The following is a 17808-nucleotide window of genomic DNA, read 5'->3' on the forward strand; positions in this document are numbered from 1 at the left end:
ACATTAGAAAGGACGCGTAACCAGCCTAGTCTCCAGGGTCATACAGCATTACAGATGCGAGAGGAATGCTTTTCCTATCTGTAGGCCCTCTCTCGGCTTCAGGATACAAACCAGAGATACCAAAGGATCAATATACAACTGGCTGACTTATGCTAAAGAACTCACAAAAGAACCAAAGAAAATATCACTTCCTGTTATCGTCCCAGCTCTACCAGCAGCGAGTGTACAAGATAGCAACTTATACCAGATATTGAATCTCCTTGGGTCTCACTTTTCTCATTTCTAAAATAAAGCAGTTGGGTTAGATGAATTCTAAAGACTCAGTTTAAGGTGCTGATTCTTGTGTACCTTCTTTAGTTTGCATCTTAGGCCACCATAGGTCAAAATCTTAGCAGTGAAAAGTTAATCCTCTTTGCATGCACAGATCATTTTCAAAGCTACAAAACAGACTAGAGAAGATATTTTCAGAGTTAACTCTATTAGGACTTTAATTTCTCATCAATACCAACTTTTATTGACAATCTTATGGACTTAGGGAGGTCAATATAAGACAGACACAAATAAATGCCACATTGATGCAAACACTAAAGTTTTTTACCACCTCTGAAATTCCTATCAGCATTGTAAATTTTGAAAATAACCCATAACAAAGCATTAACTATTTTAATAAGCATTCCTCACCATGAAATAGCTATAAGCTTCCCACAAGGCAAACTATCATATAGCAAACAACCTTGTAAAAAATTAATAAATCTTTTCTGGTGCATTAAAATTAGCTAGTGTGTGCTTGATTCAACAGCTTTCTACCTAAGTGCCACCAATAAACCAAACCCCAGAGACAACAGATGGAAATAGAATAGCAAACCTTAGAACTTAAAAGATGTATTTATAATGTTTTTACCTTACTAAGTTAACAGAAGACACCTACTTGTCATGGTCATCAACCGTATCCAATGTGGAAATCAAACTTTAGAAGGAGAATAAATAAATAATATGTATCCTTTTGATCATTCATTTTTAAATAAAGGGTGAGGTTCTTACATAAAAATCCATACAGTTTTTTAACTTCAGACTATTACTATAGAAAAAGAAATCACCCTATAAACATCTGCAGTTTATGAAGTAGTGAAAATAGTTGGATGGCAATTGCTTTAAGCTGGAAATTAGGAAATGTGAATATTAATTGTCAATCTGCTACTGACTCGGAATGACCTTGAATGATGTATCCAAACTTTCTCTCTCCCTCTGCATCAGAAAACTGAAGAATAAATGTAATGTCATCTCTTTTTTTTCCCTTTGAAACAAATACCTGTGTGCAACTGAATAAAAATGAAATTGCACATGTAGTGGATAGAATAAAACATGTTTGGATTGGTTTGAACTTTGGTGTAGCTGTCTTATAAGTCAACATTTCTTATACCTGTGCAATGATTTTTTAAATGATGTCTGGAATGCTTTGAGATCTTCAGAAACAGTTTTATAAATGGCATAAATAATCATTTTACTTGATTGAGCAAATAAACAGAATACCATCTAAGACAGACATGAATATTTTAATATAGCAGTCTGGTTCACTTACTCTTAAAAGGAATCATTCAATCAGAACTCTTTCAAGAGAGTTGGATTCATTACAGAACAAGGAAAAGAAGGATCTTCTCCCAATTGAGCTATTAACATATTTCATCTAACAAAGGTCACTGAAGTGAATCTATTGCTTATAGAACCATTGTTCTAGAAGCTTATCACCTCCTCTCAGTACTCATTCAGCTCCCCTACCCCCTTACACTTTCCCTCAGACTGCATCTAAATAATCCCCGATGCAAATGTCTTTATTTTTACAAGTCTTAAGTAAAATATATTTACAACTTTCATTTTAGTGTTAACATAAATGGGAAGTTAGTTCTGCCTTATACTGTCCTTATAGATTAGCAAATCCCAATATTTTTAATGATATAAATATCATTGCATATCCCCTTATTCTAGATGACCCATAGCATTTTTATTGCTCCATGTCTTTCCATGGTTAAAGACTATCACTGCAATTCATCACCCTCCTCTTCTCTAAATGCTACAGTACAACAACAAGCCTAACACCATTCAGTTTTGTTTTGTTAAGCATTGTTTTCACCGAAGCCCTACATGGTTGTCTTGTAACGTCAGAGTTCTTGAGTTCCAGGGTAAGCCTAGGATTATTTTCTAATGGTCAGTCATTAACCACCTGGAATTTTATTTTTCAGTGCAAGGGTGTTAACCCGAAGTCATTCTCAGTAAATAAATTTCATCTAATTTATTTTCAATTTTTTCATTGATAAGGGATCATTTTAAATTCAATTCTTATCCTCAAAGGTATTATGTACCCTTCTGGTTTCAGAGTTATATAAAGAGATTAACTCACTCAGCTCAGTGAAAGAAAAAAGCATCTGTTCACTCCTGATCATCACTAAAGAGAGAACAATATTGTGCTGAATGATGCCACCTGGAACCACAGGAAAGTTCAGGTACACAGGATGTAATTATCACATGAATTGGAGTTTAGCCAGACCATTGGGTCTCTGACCCTATTTCCACCACTGATTAGCATCGGCACAATACTCAGGAACTTAATTTTACTGCCCACCAAGAGACACCACCTTAGAAATATGTGAGAACCAAATACTGCAACTCCTTCCCCGAGAAGTATCAACATGTTTTTGTGACACAGATCATCAACTGCTAGATTACATATGTCCAGAAACATTCTAGCCTATATGTTCAGAATAGTGCTGGACCCTATGCGCAGTATAAAAGTATACAAAATGGAGAATATTTCCTTAGGGAATTTACAAACCATGTAGAAAGATGATTTATGAGATTAATACAAAAACAACATTAAAAGAGGTACCACTTACACTAACTCCATGCCAGGCACTGTGATAAGTCCTTTATACACTGATTTCTTCAGCATGTACATACTTTATACTTTGTATATCGTTTTCTCAAAACAGGCTGTAAGTTAGGCGTTATTTTCCTGACATTTAAAAGAAGAAACTGTTGTACCCAAGGCAATACAAATAGTCTAAGCAAATTTGGCTGACTACGAAGCCCACACTCTAACCTGCACTACATGGATCCTCAGTGACTATATAATCAATCAGATGCTAAATTGTGTAGCATGGATACAAGCTAAGAATGGCAAAAAAGGAAGAGTTTACATACTAACTAGAGGTCACAGCAGAAAGTGTCATGAGGGAGGCTAGACTTCAATTTGGCTTTAGAGAATGATTAGTAGTTAAATAAGCAAATAGAAAGGAGCTAGATATTCTAAATACCAAGTTATATAAAACTTGTGAAAAGGTCAGAAGGCAAGAATAGCATGATGGCATGAATAATGCCATGATCGGGGAGACAAGAGGGACAGCAGGGGTATACGATGTGTTCCAACGTGAATGTGCATCTTAAGTATAACATTTCAATTTTACATATTTTCACATCAGTGTGTAAATATGGTTTAGTCTACATAATATTCAACTCAATAATGTCAACTTTAATTTATATCAAAGGACTTCAGAAGCCTCTGGGAAGGTAATGTGTCATAATGCTTTTATAAGTGTTAAAGGTAGAAGAAAAGAGAAAGAAATTAAATTAGAATCCAGATTATCAAACTTTATTTTATTTTATTCCATAAAACCAAAGCCCCAAGGAAATCTCTTGATTTATAACCTCTCAAATTAATACATAAATCTGGGCTCTGGGCCGGCCCTGGGGATGAGGGGTTAAAGTTCCGCACACTCCACTTTGGTGGCCCAGGTTAGTAGGTTCAGATCCTGGGCGTGGACCTACTCCACTCATCAGCCATGCTATGGAGGCATCCCACATACAAAATAGAGGAAGAATGGCACTGATGCTAGCTCAGGGCAAATCTTCCTCACCAAAAAAACAATCTGGGCTCTAAGTAATAGCTGAAGCTTGGTATTCATATGTGACATCAACCAGGAGGATAAAAACCAAGCAATCCAAGCAGATAAACTCCAAGATTGCATCTCCAGATAGTAAAAACTGAAAAAGTGTCCAGATTCTTGGGTTGATCCTGCTTTGTCATCCATTTACTTCAGGCTGACTCATCCTGGAAAACCCCCACCTCATCTATCATGGTCTCCTCTAACCTTTTCCATTCAAAGCTATTTTCAACATTAGTCTTTTCAAAATTCGGAAAATGGAGAGATGCTTGTGCCCTGACCTAAAATATAGCCTAAGAAATAGCTGAAGAATGAGCACCCACTCTTAAAAAAACAAAACGAAAAAAAAAGGAAAGAAGAAAAGAAAAGAAAAGGCTAAGCTCATACCTAGGAGAGAAAGCACAATAACTCCAAAAAGAGAAGTAAAAGAATAGAGCAGAGTACTCCAGAGATCTATCAGGCCCTTGGAAAGAAATCTCTCCAAATGATGTTTAAAATGTCATAGAAGGAGGCAGAAAATAAAATCTAATGAATGAGTCCCAGAAAATAATTATAGTCCATTCACTGGACATCCATAATTCACAGTTAAGGTAAATTGATACTTTGTGTTTGTTTAAAAAATGATGAAAAATGAAATACATTAGGAGAAAATCTAAGTGATACATAAGGCAAGGGGCAATCTTTCAGCCTTTGGCATCCAGGAAGCCTAAGAGTTAATGCGTTTCTGAATTTTATAAGTGCAGTAAAACATCAATTTTAATTGCCTGTAATCTTAAGGCAAAACTTTTGGCACACATCCTTGTTCACAGCAACAACAGCACCACCAAGGATTTACTGAGCATTTGCCATGGGTCAGATACTGTTGTGAGCACTGCAGAGGATACAGCACTGAAGGTGACAGATGAGGCCCTGTCCTTATGGAGCTTACGTTCTGTCATGAGGAATGATAAATACGGTTGGACCAGGGAACAAACCATGACTAATTCTCTGGTACAAAGAATCCTGCCTTATAAGGCAGAAGCTTTCTTGCTGAATTGCAATTTTACAGAGACCCGAATCTTTTCTAGTAGGAAAAACTTTCTGGTGTTTGTTTAATAGGTTTTGTGGACTTTAAAGGAGGTAGCATGGGAGAGAAAAGACTAATCCCATCAAGCCAGGGAAAGGTTAATGTTCTGACTCTGAACCCTGCCCATCCAGTAAACACAGTTCATCTGTGGCTTTGGTACAGAAGAACTTGGTTAATATAACAAATTTCTAGGACACTCTGCTACATTTGGAAGCAAAATGGGAAATAAACAAAGTTTGTTTTTGCTATTCCCTGCCATCTCCCTCATTCACTAAGTCTTCCCGTATTCCTCTCTTTTTCCTTTTTCTATTTTGAGATTTTTTTAATTCTTCAAAAATCAATGTTTTAATTTACTAGATGCATAAAGAATAAACCAAACTATAGTTTAATTTCCCTTACTTTATCCCTTTTGTCTTATCTGTATAAGTCCTTTTCTCTCTTTTTTTATCCCTCTTTGGTCCCTGACTTTCTTTCTACTCTACCATCCTTCTCATTCTGACCATTTCCCTCCAATTCCCCTTCCATCTTGCCAGGAAGAAAAAAAATAATCACTAGATATAGGGAAAGGTGGAGTCGAGTAAGACAAGGGGTTGGCAGTATGCTATATGTGCAGATAAATCCACTTCATAAGGATTTGTCCTTCTGAGTTTAAAAACTAGCCTTGTGTGAATAAATTTCACTAGAACTAGGGTTACCAGACGTAAGATTTAGAAGATTGTAAAAATAAAGTTTTATACATTTTCTTAGCTGTCTGACGTTCTTTCAAAACTCCTTTTGTGTTTTTGTATATACTGAACAATTTGCATGAGAGGAAGAGATGGGGAGAGAACTGGCCCTGTCTTTTGCCTCTCACCAGAGGCCCATTTTCAAATGTCTCTTTAAGCCCGATCTGGCCTCTTCTAAAACTGCATTCATATTGCATGCCTAGAACTCCTCACTTTACTGTCCCCCAGCCTGGCTCCCTGCAGGGCTATTGGGAATAAGATCTGCAAAATGTCCAGGTTTGGAGTCGGACTGATTCAGATTTGAAGCCCAGCTTCACATCTTATTAGCCCAATGGCCTTAGGCAAGTTACTTAACTCTCTCAACAGTTTTCTCTTCTGTAAAATGGTGCTCATAAAACCAAATCCATTATAATGTTATAAGCATCTTATGATCTAATCTGTAAATCTATTAATCACACTACGTGGCATATAGTTTTCATTTAATAAACCATATATATGACATATATACATATACATAAGAAAACATATATATTTACTCCATGTGCCCATCTTTTCCTCACATACATGTGCAATTACCTATCAACGCCATTTTCCCAGAGTTTTGCCCTTCTGCCCTTGAAGCATTCACATTTTTCCAAACTCACAATTAGCTAATGTAAGAATCTAATCACTGAGGATGTGCTAATGAGAAAGGCTAAGAGAAGAGGACAGTGACTACTGCCTGCCAACTCAAATACCCCTTAGTGGTAAAATATGACTCTTGGAAACAAAACTGTTCTAAAAATTGCATAAGCCAGAACTGTCATTCATGGTGTGAATTTTAAGCAGCAGCATCTGGGAGCTTAGTGTAGTAGCTCTCAGTAACTGACTGCTTCTGTTGCATGTGCTAATACCTAGGACACTACTAATTAAAAAATAAATAAATAAAACTTAAATGGGTAGTGTGTCCTTTTTTATATAAATTAAAATATTTGCTGAGACACTGCATTTGCCTAGGAACATTCTACAAGACAAATATAACTCCTAGGAAAATAGGGTCATGGGAGGGTCAAATGCCCATGTAATGTCTGTGATAAAGCAAAGCCTAGAACATAATTCTCTTTTCAAGTCAGTATTTCTAGACCTTACCATGTTGACTTCATGAGGTGTAACTAAATATAGGAAGTCCTGCTTTGAAATCACCCCCCGACCCCCAAACCCTCCCCACAAAAGACCCAAAATTTGTGAATTAGGCAATGGCAAGAAAGTAACACCCTCTGCCACAGTAGCAGGAAAGACGAGTAATGGACTCAGTGCCTGGCCATGCGAGTCAGCCACTTAGTCATTTTTCTAGAAGCTATCCATCATTGAGCACATTCCCGAATTTCATGTAACCTAATTTAAACGTCTAACTGGCTGTTCTGATCGGAATAAACATTGGATCAAAGTAAAACCTTGACGACCCTGACACCTAGTGGCTTGAAGAAAGTGGAGAAGGTCCAGCTTGGTTCAGTATCTCAAAACACACAGAATTTAACGATTATTAATATTATAAAATACTAATTCTAAAAGCAACCCCACAAAAGCCTATTTTGGCTCTCAATCTATCTTGCAGTCTATGCAAGGAGGTGAAAAAAACTTGCATTTGTAAAGTATATTATCCTTCAAACTTACGCATTTAGCAAATTTTTACTAATCTCCAGAGGTCAAACAAGAAAACTAAAGATAATGGGGAAAAAAATCTATTTTGGTATATTTATGACTCTTTTCCTTAATTTTGTATGTATACCCAGGTCTTTTACCTGGGCTTGAGGTGATTTTTCTCCTCCAGGATCCCCCTGTTAAATATAAAAGCCGTCTGGCCACGCCATCATAGACATTCCCTTTATGCTACTGAGGCATCTTAGTCAAAGGGTAGTTGGACCTTCACAAACCAGCAGCAGGTTCTTTTTAAGAAAAATACAAGGACATGTGGAAACCGCTAAAGTACACATCTAAAAGCAAAGATCACACTGAAAGCTGAGGAAGCTGTATGAACACGGCAGGTCAGCACAGCACAGCACACCTTATTTCTGCCTTAAACATTAAAAGAGAAGTCTCCCCAGACCCACCTGAACCTCTTAACAGGCAGGACGGCAGGAAGACTAAAGTGTTCATCTCCTCCACCAAGAAGAACTCTGACTCCTACCTGCTGACGTTTGAAGGCTAAATAATCCAGATTTTCCAGCTCCTTCCCAAGCTTCTGGTAGGTTTTCTGAAGGTCAGATTTGTCGGAAACATTTTTAAGAGACTCAAATGTCCTTTGAAACTGAAATTGAAAACAAAAGTAAGTCATTAGGATAGCAGCACATTTTTCTCAAATTCCTAACCGGCTAACAGAGAGAAATAGCCCATACTGAGCCTCAGTTTCTCCCGTTCATAATACAGGGATACCAAATGCTAGCTAATTGCCTTTCAATGAAATAACTAGGCACAATTATAGAGAATTAGAAACTGTATCCTAAAAACAAGCTACACTGTTGCATGAATGAAACTCCTGTTTAGTCCTCATTCCAACAAAAGAGCGTACTGCATTAAAAAAAAAAAAAAAAAAAAAAAAAAAAACTCTTCATGTTTTAGGATACTCTGCTACATTTAAAGAAAAAAATTGCAATGAATGTATAATTTCAAATCATAATGAGGAAGTATTAAAAGAGTCCTCGCATTCTAATCATGGAAACAAATTTCTATAAAGGTAGCTGCTTGCCTCTGTAGAAATAACTATGCTTGAATAGGCACCCAGCAAACTTCAGCCAGGAAGCTCTCTCAGATCTTAGATTTCGAGAAGGAAGGGAAACTAACATTTTGATGATCAAAGCATATGTAGCATGTTCAACAAACGTTTATTCATTTCTGCTCTGTAACACGGTGAGTTACGAAATGAGTTCTGCTGAATCAGAATGCCTCTGTTCATCCTTATGTCAGAGACTAGATAAACACAAAGGAGACAAATTGCAGTGGGCACAGAATATCGTTCTGCTACTAATAATTAATCAAGCAAAGGGTGCTCACAAGAAATTGAATTCTTGGTTTATTTTAGTAAATTAGAACACACTTTGGAGGATTAGTGATTGAAAATGTCAAGTAATGTCATTTGCAAGAGATTTGCATTTGCTTTCTAGTCTCTTATTTCCCACATTCTCACTGCATGCCATTAGATAGATTTCTACAGATAGAGACTTCACCATCTTGAACACACCAGAACTCCACCGTGACTGTGATGCTTTGAGACAGGCTAATAAGATTTTATAGAATACAATTAAGTTTCCAGGGAAATTATTTGACCCTTACTATTTAAAACTCTACGGAATAAGTCATATTATAATGTCATTTTACTGAATTAAATCCTCAATTTCATGAGAGCAACATGTTTATCTCAATTCAAGGTGACAGAGGAAAAAGAAATGGGAAATAACAGTACTAAGCTTCCACAGCAGGACAGTAAATTAAATTCAACAAATAATCTTTTAGAACCTACTATGCACAAGACACTATGAATATAAAACATATTTCCTACCTCAAAGGAACTTGGAAACTAGACATGAAACTCAGAAACGAAAAGAACACTGACAACCCTGACATTGATTGAGCGCCTGCTCAGTGCCCGGACCTTTATGCTTTCCAATTTAATCCTCACGAGAACCACGGGCCCTCCTATTTCTCACCCCATCCTACGAGCAAGTAAACTGGGACTCAGAAAGTTTGAACTGGGTCTTTACTACAACATTTGTGCTTCTTCTACTCTACCATTAACTCCAACACAAGGTAGAACAGTAAAGGGAGTGCAAAAAGAGATAAAAGTAACACGTGCTGAAACAGAAAAAACTCATTGATCCTCATTGAGGGACTCGGGCCACATAGAAGGCACAAGGAAATGTGAGTTGGGGCTCAAATCACAGGAAGAGTTTTCAAAGCCTTAAAATGGGAACTGATTCTACCCATCTGTTTAAACACAGCCAAAGTGTTTAAACGAGCCAAAGTCTGCTCGTTTTTCCCCTTTTGTAGCATAGAAAACAAATTTCTTTTAATATAATTTTAATGACCTTTATATTAACTATTTAGTCATGTTGTCTGATCATTTCTGTGCCTTGCCCATTTCTTGGTCCCTTCTCACTTTGTTCAAATCAATAACAGATCCAAGATTCTAAACAATTTAAATAATTTTATCTATAATTACTATAAACCATTTTACCAATCAATCAGTTTAATTTTAAGCACTTTCTCTTCCCTAAGAAATATTAGCTCTACTTCTTAAATATTTCTTCTTTGTATTTGTCTCTGTGAACTTTATACAGCTCCAAGTAGGAACTTTCGGTTAAACACATTTGTAAGGTTTCAAAATAAGAAACATGAAAACCGATACTTCTGGGAAATATGTCCATGACCAAAGAAGAAAGGAAGAAAATCCAGTAATGATCCATCACCACAAAATGTTTCCATTAAAGGTCAGAGTTTGCATATGTGGAGACTTTAGCTTGAACTTTCATTATCAGGACTTATATCCTCCACTTATTGATACTAAATAGCTCAAAATACTCAAACTATGATGATTCACTCATATAAGTAGATTGTTTTACTTAAGACAATAAATAATGGCCAACGAGAGGTCATACAAAATCTATGGTGTAACTTTGGGTTAGATCCTTATTAAACATACTCCATCCCCATCTGCCCACATATACACTTAAAGATGCTAAAGAGTAAAAGCAGTCATTTGACCTTGCAGGTGAGGTTGAAGTACAGAAGATAAAAATAAGACAACGGTTAAGATGAGGTTTAGATTTTACTTAAAGAGATTCGAAGTTGACTTGATTTGAGGATTTTTTGTTCCAATAGATCACTGTGCTTGATCATTGAAACAGATCTCTTGAAATTTTCATTAGTTCAGTGCAATGAAATTTCATTGTATTGACTATTTCCCAAAATAAATAATCTCTCAGTTGAAGACAAATTGGGAAAGAAAGCACAATTACCCAAAGAAATTTTAATATTCCTGGATTTTACCTGTTCAAAGTTTTGAGAGGGAATTTAAAGTGAGCCAAGAACCCCAAAATAATTTGTCAAACACTGAATTTATCCTGTGCTAATATTTTTAACTCGTTACAAATCAAACTTAAACTTTAAAAAAAGCCCAGTTGGGGTCAGCCCAGTAGGTAAATTCATGCATTCTGCTTCAGTGGCCCAAGGTTCGCAGGTTCAGATCCCGGGCATGGACCTACACACCACTCATCAAGTCATGTTGTGGCAGCATCCCACATACAAAATAGAGGAAGATGTGAACTCAGCGACAATATTCCTCAAGCCAAAGAAGAAAGATTGGCAACAGATGTTAGCTCAGTGCCAATCTTCCTCGCCAAAAAAAAAAACCCGTGAATAAATCTGAACCCAGAACAAACCTAGGCATATTCTAAAACTGTTGAAACTGAATATTAAATTGGCATCTGAACTGAGAAACAAATCCAAATTCTGTCCTATTTGGCTACCTTATCAAATACCACAGGGCAGATAAGAATGAGAAGATGCAAACAGCATCTCTAAGCCCAACATTCACCATGAAAGTAAGCATTGTAGACATCCCAGAGTGTTTTCTCATCAAATTCCTTTCTCGTCAGAAATAACAATAATAGTAACCCACCGAATAAAACAACAGAGACCATGATTGCTCATCTCCCACTAAAATAACTGAAAATCTGTTTTGCAGGAAAGAGAAACATGAATAAAGCAGCAGAGAAAATGTCTAGTTTGACTCAGCATTCCCTCTTCCCAAAAACATTTTCCTCCTTTTCCTGACAACATATTTTTAGATAAATCTAAGCCAATGTTCCATACAAATACGCATTCAACGAGTTCACAAAAATTATGTAGATTCATGGAGTAATTTGAGAAAGAGAACAAGAAGAAACCAGCTGAAGCAGCAGGAAAAAATGCAGCCAGGGCTCTGGCAAGGAAAGCTTCCCCGGCCCTCGCTGCCAGCGCCCTGGCTGCCTCTTGCAGTCGGATCAATAGATTCAAACCACTGCGCAGCTCCAGCAGCCTGCTTATTCCCATAATGAAAAGACGCCCAGCAGCGCGGCTCCAAAAGCACAGCCAGCTCAACAGTTGTCATTTTTCCTTATTTAACATCTCGTGCATTTGTACAAGGTGGCTGGATGTTACCTGTAACATAAAAAGAAATCTCATACTCACAGCTTATGTCTACAAAAGAGTATCCAATAAGCACCTGATTGAAAGCACTGAATCACCAAGTGAGATCTTAGTGTCCCTATGATGCCAGTTTGAAACAATGCCAAGAGATTCTGGAGACTAAAGCAGAAGGAAGGAATAATCAAAAGAATAATCTATTAATGCTCTACAAATATTAATGTTTAGAGTAAAAAGAAATTGTTTTAAGTATAAGAAATGGCTAATCCACCTTACTTAAATATGGCAATCACAGAGAATTCAAAGTGAAGTATTACTGAGAAAAAAATGATTTCATTTTTCTGAACTTAATCCATTGACTTTCATACATATTTTCCAAATGAATGTACAAGATGATAATACACTCATTAAAAGGAAGATTACGGCTAGAGCAGAAAATTGAAACACATATATATCTCAAATGATCTTTTACTGTATGAAATGGTAGCAAAAGTTAAATTAAGAACATAGAACAAAATTGGGCTTGAGATCTAAATTAGAAATAGTCCTATGGAGTTGGAAGCACGTTGGTCTTGAAGTCTGAGTTCACGTGCTTGCTATGCCATTTAATAATTTCACACCTTTGGACGAGTCACTACTAATCCAATACTTGATGGTGTTATCTGTAAAATGGGAGAAATTGTCCTTGCCTGCCTACTTTAAAAGGTTGTTTTAAAAAACTGAACCTTTCAAAAATCTGAAAACAGTTGAGGAAAAATGAAAGACATTCATTCAGTGAATATGTCACACAGGCGTGGAAACATGCCAGCCTCACAAGAAATAGAGGAAAACAAAAGAGAAACAGCTCTTGCCCTAATAAAGCTTACAATCTAGCTTTACAGATTATTGCCTTATGAATTTGAAAGTTCCATACAATTGTAGACCATTGTCATTAAACTCATGACACCTTTCAGGACTGAATGAGAACTAAACAAAACAGTCATTCAATAATTGTTTTCTGAGCCTCATCTCAAATAGAAAGATACATTTATTTAGATTTTTTCTTGAATATTGTCACAAAATTTTTCTTATTTATTTTTAATTTTATTTTATTGTGACAAGAACACAACATGCAATCTATGCGCCTAAGCATTTTAAGCATACAGTACATTATTGCTGACTATAGGTATAATATTCTACATAAGATCTCTAGTTTACTCATCTTGCTTAACTGAAACTTTATGCCCATTGATTACTAACGCCCCATTTCCCTCTCCTCCCTAGCCCCTGGAAACCACTATTCTACTCTTTAATTCCATGATTTTTGACTAGATACATAATATAAGTGCAATCATGCCGTATTTGTCTTTCTGTGACTGTCTTCGATTACTTAGCATAACGTCTTCATCCATGTTGTTGCATATTATAGCATTTCCTTCTTTTCTAAGACTAAACAGCATTCCATTGTACATATACACCACATTTTGTTTAACCATTAATTTGTCAATGAACATTTAGATTGTTTCCACATCTTGACTATAGTGAATAGTGCTGTAAGGAACATGGGAGTGCTAATGTCTCTTTGAAATCTCGATCTCAATTCTTTTGGATAAATATTTAGAAGATGGATAGCTGAATCACATGGTAGTTGTATTTTTAATTTTTTGAGGAACCTCCATACCGTTTTCCATAGCAGCTATACCATTTTCATTCCCATCAACAGTGTACAAGTGTTCCAATTTCTCCACATCCTCACTAACACTTGTTGTCTTTTTATTTTTTTATAATAGCCATCCTGACAGCTGTGAGGTGGTATCTCGTTGTGGTTTTGATTTACATTTCCCTGATGGTTGGTGATGTTGAACATTTTTTCATATATCTGTTGGCCATTTGTATGTCTTCTTCGGAGAAATATCTATTCAAATCTTTAGCCCATTTTTTAATTGGCTTATTAGTTTTTTCTATTGTGTTGTAGGAGTTCCTTATATATTTGGATGCTAACCACTTATCAGGTATACGGTTTGCAAATATTTTCTCCCATTCCATAGGTTGCCTTGTCACTGTGTTGACTGTTTGCTGTACAGAAGCTTTTTAGTTTGATGTAGTCTCACTTGTCTGGGTTTTATTGCCTGTGTTTTTGGTGTCATATCCATGAAATTATTGTCAAGACCAATATCATGAAGCTTTTCCCCTATGTTTTCTTCTAGAAATTTTACAGTTTCAGGTCTTACATTTAAGTCTTTACATTTTGAGCAGATTTTTCTATAAACTAAGGGTCCAATTCTGTTCATTTACATGTGGATATCCAGTTTTTCCAACATCGTTTGTTGAAGAGACTCTCATTTCCCAATTGTGTATTCTTGGCACCCTTGGTGAAGATCAGTTCAATACCAGTGTATATGCACGGATTTATTTCTTGGGTCTCCATTCTTTTCCATTGGTCTAGGTGTCTGACTTTATGCCAGTACCATAATGTTTCAATTACTGTAGCTTTGTAATCTATTTTGAAATCAAGAAGTGTGAGTCCTCCAGCTTTGTTCTTTCTTCCTCAGAATTGATTTGGCCATTCGTGGTCTTTTGTGGTTCCATATGAGTTGTAGAATTGTTTTTTCAATTTCTGGAAAAAAATGCCATTGGTATTTTGATAGGAATTGCATGGAATCTGTAAATTGCTCTGGGCAGTACGGATATTTTAGCACTATTAATTCTTTCAAACCATAAACAGAGGGTGTCTTCCCATTTGTGTCTTCTTTAATTTCTTTCATCAATGTTTTGTAGTTTTTGGTATTACAAGTCATTTGCCTTCTTAAGTAAGTTTATTCCTAAGTATTTTATTCTTTTTGATGCTATTGTAAATAGGATTGTTTTCCTAATATCCTTTTCAGATAGTTCACTGTAAGTGTATAGAAATGAAACTGATTTTTGTAGGCTGATTTTGTATCCTACAACTTTACTGAATTCGTTTATTAGTTCTAACAGTTTTTTGGTGGAGTCTTTAGGGTTTTCTATATACATTTACATGCCACATAATGACATCTCAGACAACGATGAATTGCATATATGATGGTGATCCCATAAGCTTAGTACCATATAGCCTATGTATGTAGTAGGCTATACCATCTAGGTTTGTGTAAGTACACTCTATGATGTTCGCACAATGAAACTGCCTAATAACACATTTCATAGAATGTATCCTCATCATTAAGCAACAAATGACTGTTTAAAATGTTATCTGCAAATAGAGATAGCTTTATTTCTTCCCTTCCTATTTAGAGGCCTTTAAGTTCTTTTTCTTGACTATTTGCTCTGGCTAGGACTTCCAGTACTATGTTGAGTAGAAGCAGTGAGAGCGGGCATCTCTGTCTTGTTCCTGATCTTAGAGGAAAAGCTTGCAGTTTTTCACCATTGAGTATGATGTTAGGTGTGGGCTTGTCATATATGGACTTAATTATGTTGAGCTATTTTCTTTCTTTTTTTTTTGAAGATTGGCATCTGAGCTAACATCTGTTGCCAATCTTCCTTTTTTCCCCCTTTTTCTTTTCTTTCTGCCCAAAACCCCCCCAGCACATAGTTGTATATTCCAGTTGTAGGTCCTTCTGGCTTTGCTACGTGGGATGCCACCTCACCGTGGCCTGATGAGCGGTGTCATGTCCATGCCCAGGATCCAAACCAGCAAAACCCTGGCCCATCGAAGTGGAGCGCGCCAACTTAACCACTTGGCCATGGGACTGGGCCCACTATTTTCTTTCTGTTCCTAGTTTGTTGAAAATTTTCATCATTAAAGGATTTTGAATTTTTTCAAGCACTTGATCTACATCTATTGAAATAATCATGTAACTTTTATCATTTATTCTGTTAATGTGCTGTATCACATTAATTGATTTTCACATGTTGAAGCATCCTTGTATCTTATGGAAAACCTACTTGGCTGTAGCGTGTAATCCCTTTGATATGCTGTTGAATTCAGTTTGTTAGTATTTTGTTGAGGATTTTTGCATGTATATCAATCAGGTATATTGGCCTACAATTTTCTTTTCTTGTAGTATTCTTATCTAGCTTTGATGTCAGAGTAATGCTGGCCTCATAAAATGAGTTTGGAAGTGCTCCCTCCTTTTCAATAGTTTGGAAGAGTTTGAGAAGTATTGACATTAATTCTTCTTAAATGTTTGGTAGAATTCACCAATGAAACCACTGGTCCTGGCCTTTTCTTTGTTGGGAGGTTTTGACAATTGATTCAACCTCTATATTAGTTATAGTTCTGTTCAGACTTTCTATTTTTTCATGATTTAGTCTTGGTAAGTTGTATGTTTCTAGGAATTGATACCTTTCTTCTAGGTTATCCAGTAAGTTGGTGTATAATTATTTATAGTAGTCTCTTATGATCCTTTTTATTTCTGTGGTATCAGTTGTAATGTCTCCTCTTTTGTTTCTGGTTTTATTTATTTGAGTCTTCTCTGTTTTATTCTTAGTCTAGCTATGGGTTGACAATTTTGTTTAGCTTTTTAAAAAAAAATTTTTAGTTTTGTTGATTTTTTTCTATTTTCTGTTTTATTTATTTCTGCTCTAATCTTTGTTATTTTCTTCCGTCTTCTAACTTTGGGCTTAGTTCTTCTTTTCTAGTTCTTTGAGGTATAAAGTTAGGTTGTCTGTTTGAGATCTTTCTTCTTTTTTAATGTAAGGATTTATCACTATGAAATTCCCTCTTAGTACAGATTTGCTGCATCCCATAAGTTTTGGCGTGCTGTGTTTTCATTTTCATTTGTCTCAAAAAATTTTCTAATTTCTGGTTTCTTCTTTGACCAAATGGTTGTTCAAAAGTGTGTTGTATAATTTCCAGATATCTGTAATTTTTCCAGTTTTCCTGCTGCTGTTGATTTCTAGTTTCATTCCATTGTGGCCAGAAAAGGTACATGGTGTGATTTCAATCTTCTTAGATTCATTAAGACTTTTGTGTGACCTGAAATGTAATCTATCCTAGAGAAAGAGCCAAGTACACTTGAGAAGAATGTGCATTTTGCTGCTGTTGAGTGGAGTGTTCTGTATATGTCTGTTAGATCCATTTGGTCTAGAGTGCTGTTCAAGTCTTCTATTTTTTTATTGATCTTCTGTCCAGATGTTCTATCCATTATTGAAAGTGAGGTATTTAAGTCTCCTACCTACTTTATTGCTATCTATTTGTCTCTTCAGTTCTGTTAATGTTTGCTTCATACATTTAGGTTCTCTGATGTTGGGTACATATATAATTATAATTGTTATATCTTCCTGGTGGATTAACCCTTTTATCATTATATAATGTCCTTCTTTGTCTCTTTTGACAGTTTTTGACTTAAAGTCTATTTTGTCTGATATAAGTATAGCCTCTTCTCTACTTTGATTACCATTTGCATGGAATATCTTTTTCCATCCCTTCACTTTCAGCCTATATGTGTCCTTAAATCTAAAGTGAGTTTTTTGTACATAGTATATAGTTGGGTCTTGTTTTTTTAATCCATTCAGCCACTATCTGTCCTTCGATTGAGGAGTCTAACCCATTGACACTTAAAGTAATTATTGATAGGGAAGGATTTACTATTACCATTTTTTTAGTTTCTTTCTGTTAATCTTGTAGTTCTTTTTTCTGTCTTTTCCTCTCTTACTGTCTTCCTCTGTGTTTTGTTGATTTTTTTGTATTGATATGCTTTGCTTCCTTTTTCTTCTTTTGTGTAACTTCTATGAGTATTTTTGTGATTACCTTAGGGCTTACATAAACTATCTTATAGTTATAACAGTCTATTTTAAGCTGATAACACTTAAGTTCAATCACATACAAAAGCTATACTTTTACTTCTCCTACATGCATATGTTTTATGTTATTGTTGTCACAATTTACATCTATTCATATTGTGTATTTTTACCATTTTTTTAGTTATACCTATTTTTAACACTTTTGTCTTTTACCTTTTAT

The 17808-nt window shown here is 35.8% G+C and overlaps 1 protein-coding gene across 31 annotated transcripts in view; it reads right to left on the reverse strand.

Annotated features, from left to right (window-relative positions):
* Nucleotides 1–17808, reverse strand: part of CTNNA3 (catenin alpha 3) — a 1517748-nt gene that overhangs the window by 1352549 nt on the left and 147391 nt on the right. For all 31 annotated transcript variants that reach the window (XM_070563754.1, XM_070563769.1, XM_070563716.1 and 28 more), the window contains one exon: nt 7894–8013. In XM_070563754.1, coding sequence (XP_070419855.1) covers nt 7894–8013 — 120 coding nt within the window. The remainder of the gene's footprint in view (nt 1–7893; nt 8014–17808) is intronic.

The sequence above is a fragment of the Equus przewalskii genome, chromosome 1 (genome assembly GCF_037783145.1).
Source record: "Equus przewalskii isolate Varuska chromosome 1, EquPr2, whole genome shotgun sequence".
Classification (NCBI taxonomy): Eukaryota; Metazoa; Chordata; class Mammalia; order Perissodactyla; family Equidae; genus Equus; species Equus przewalskii.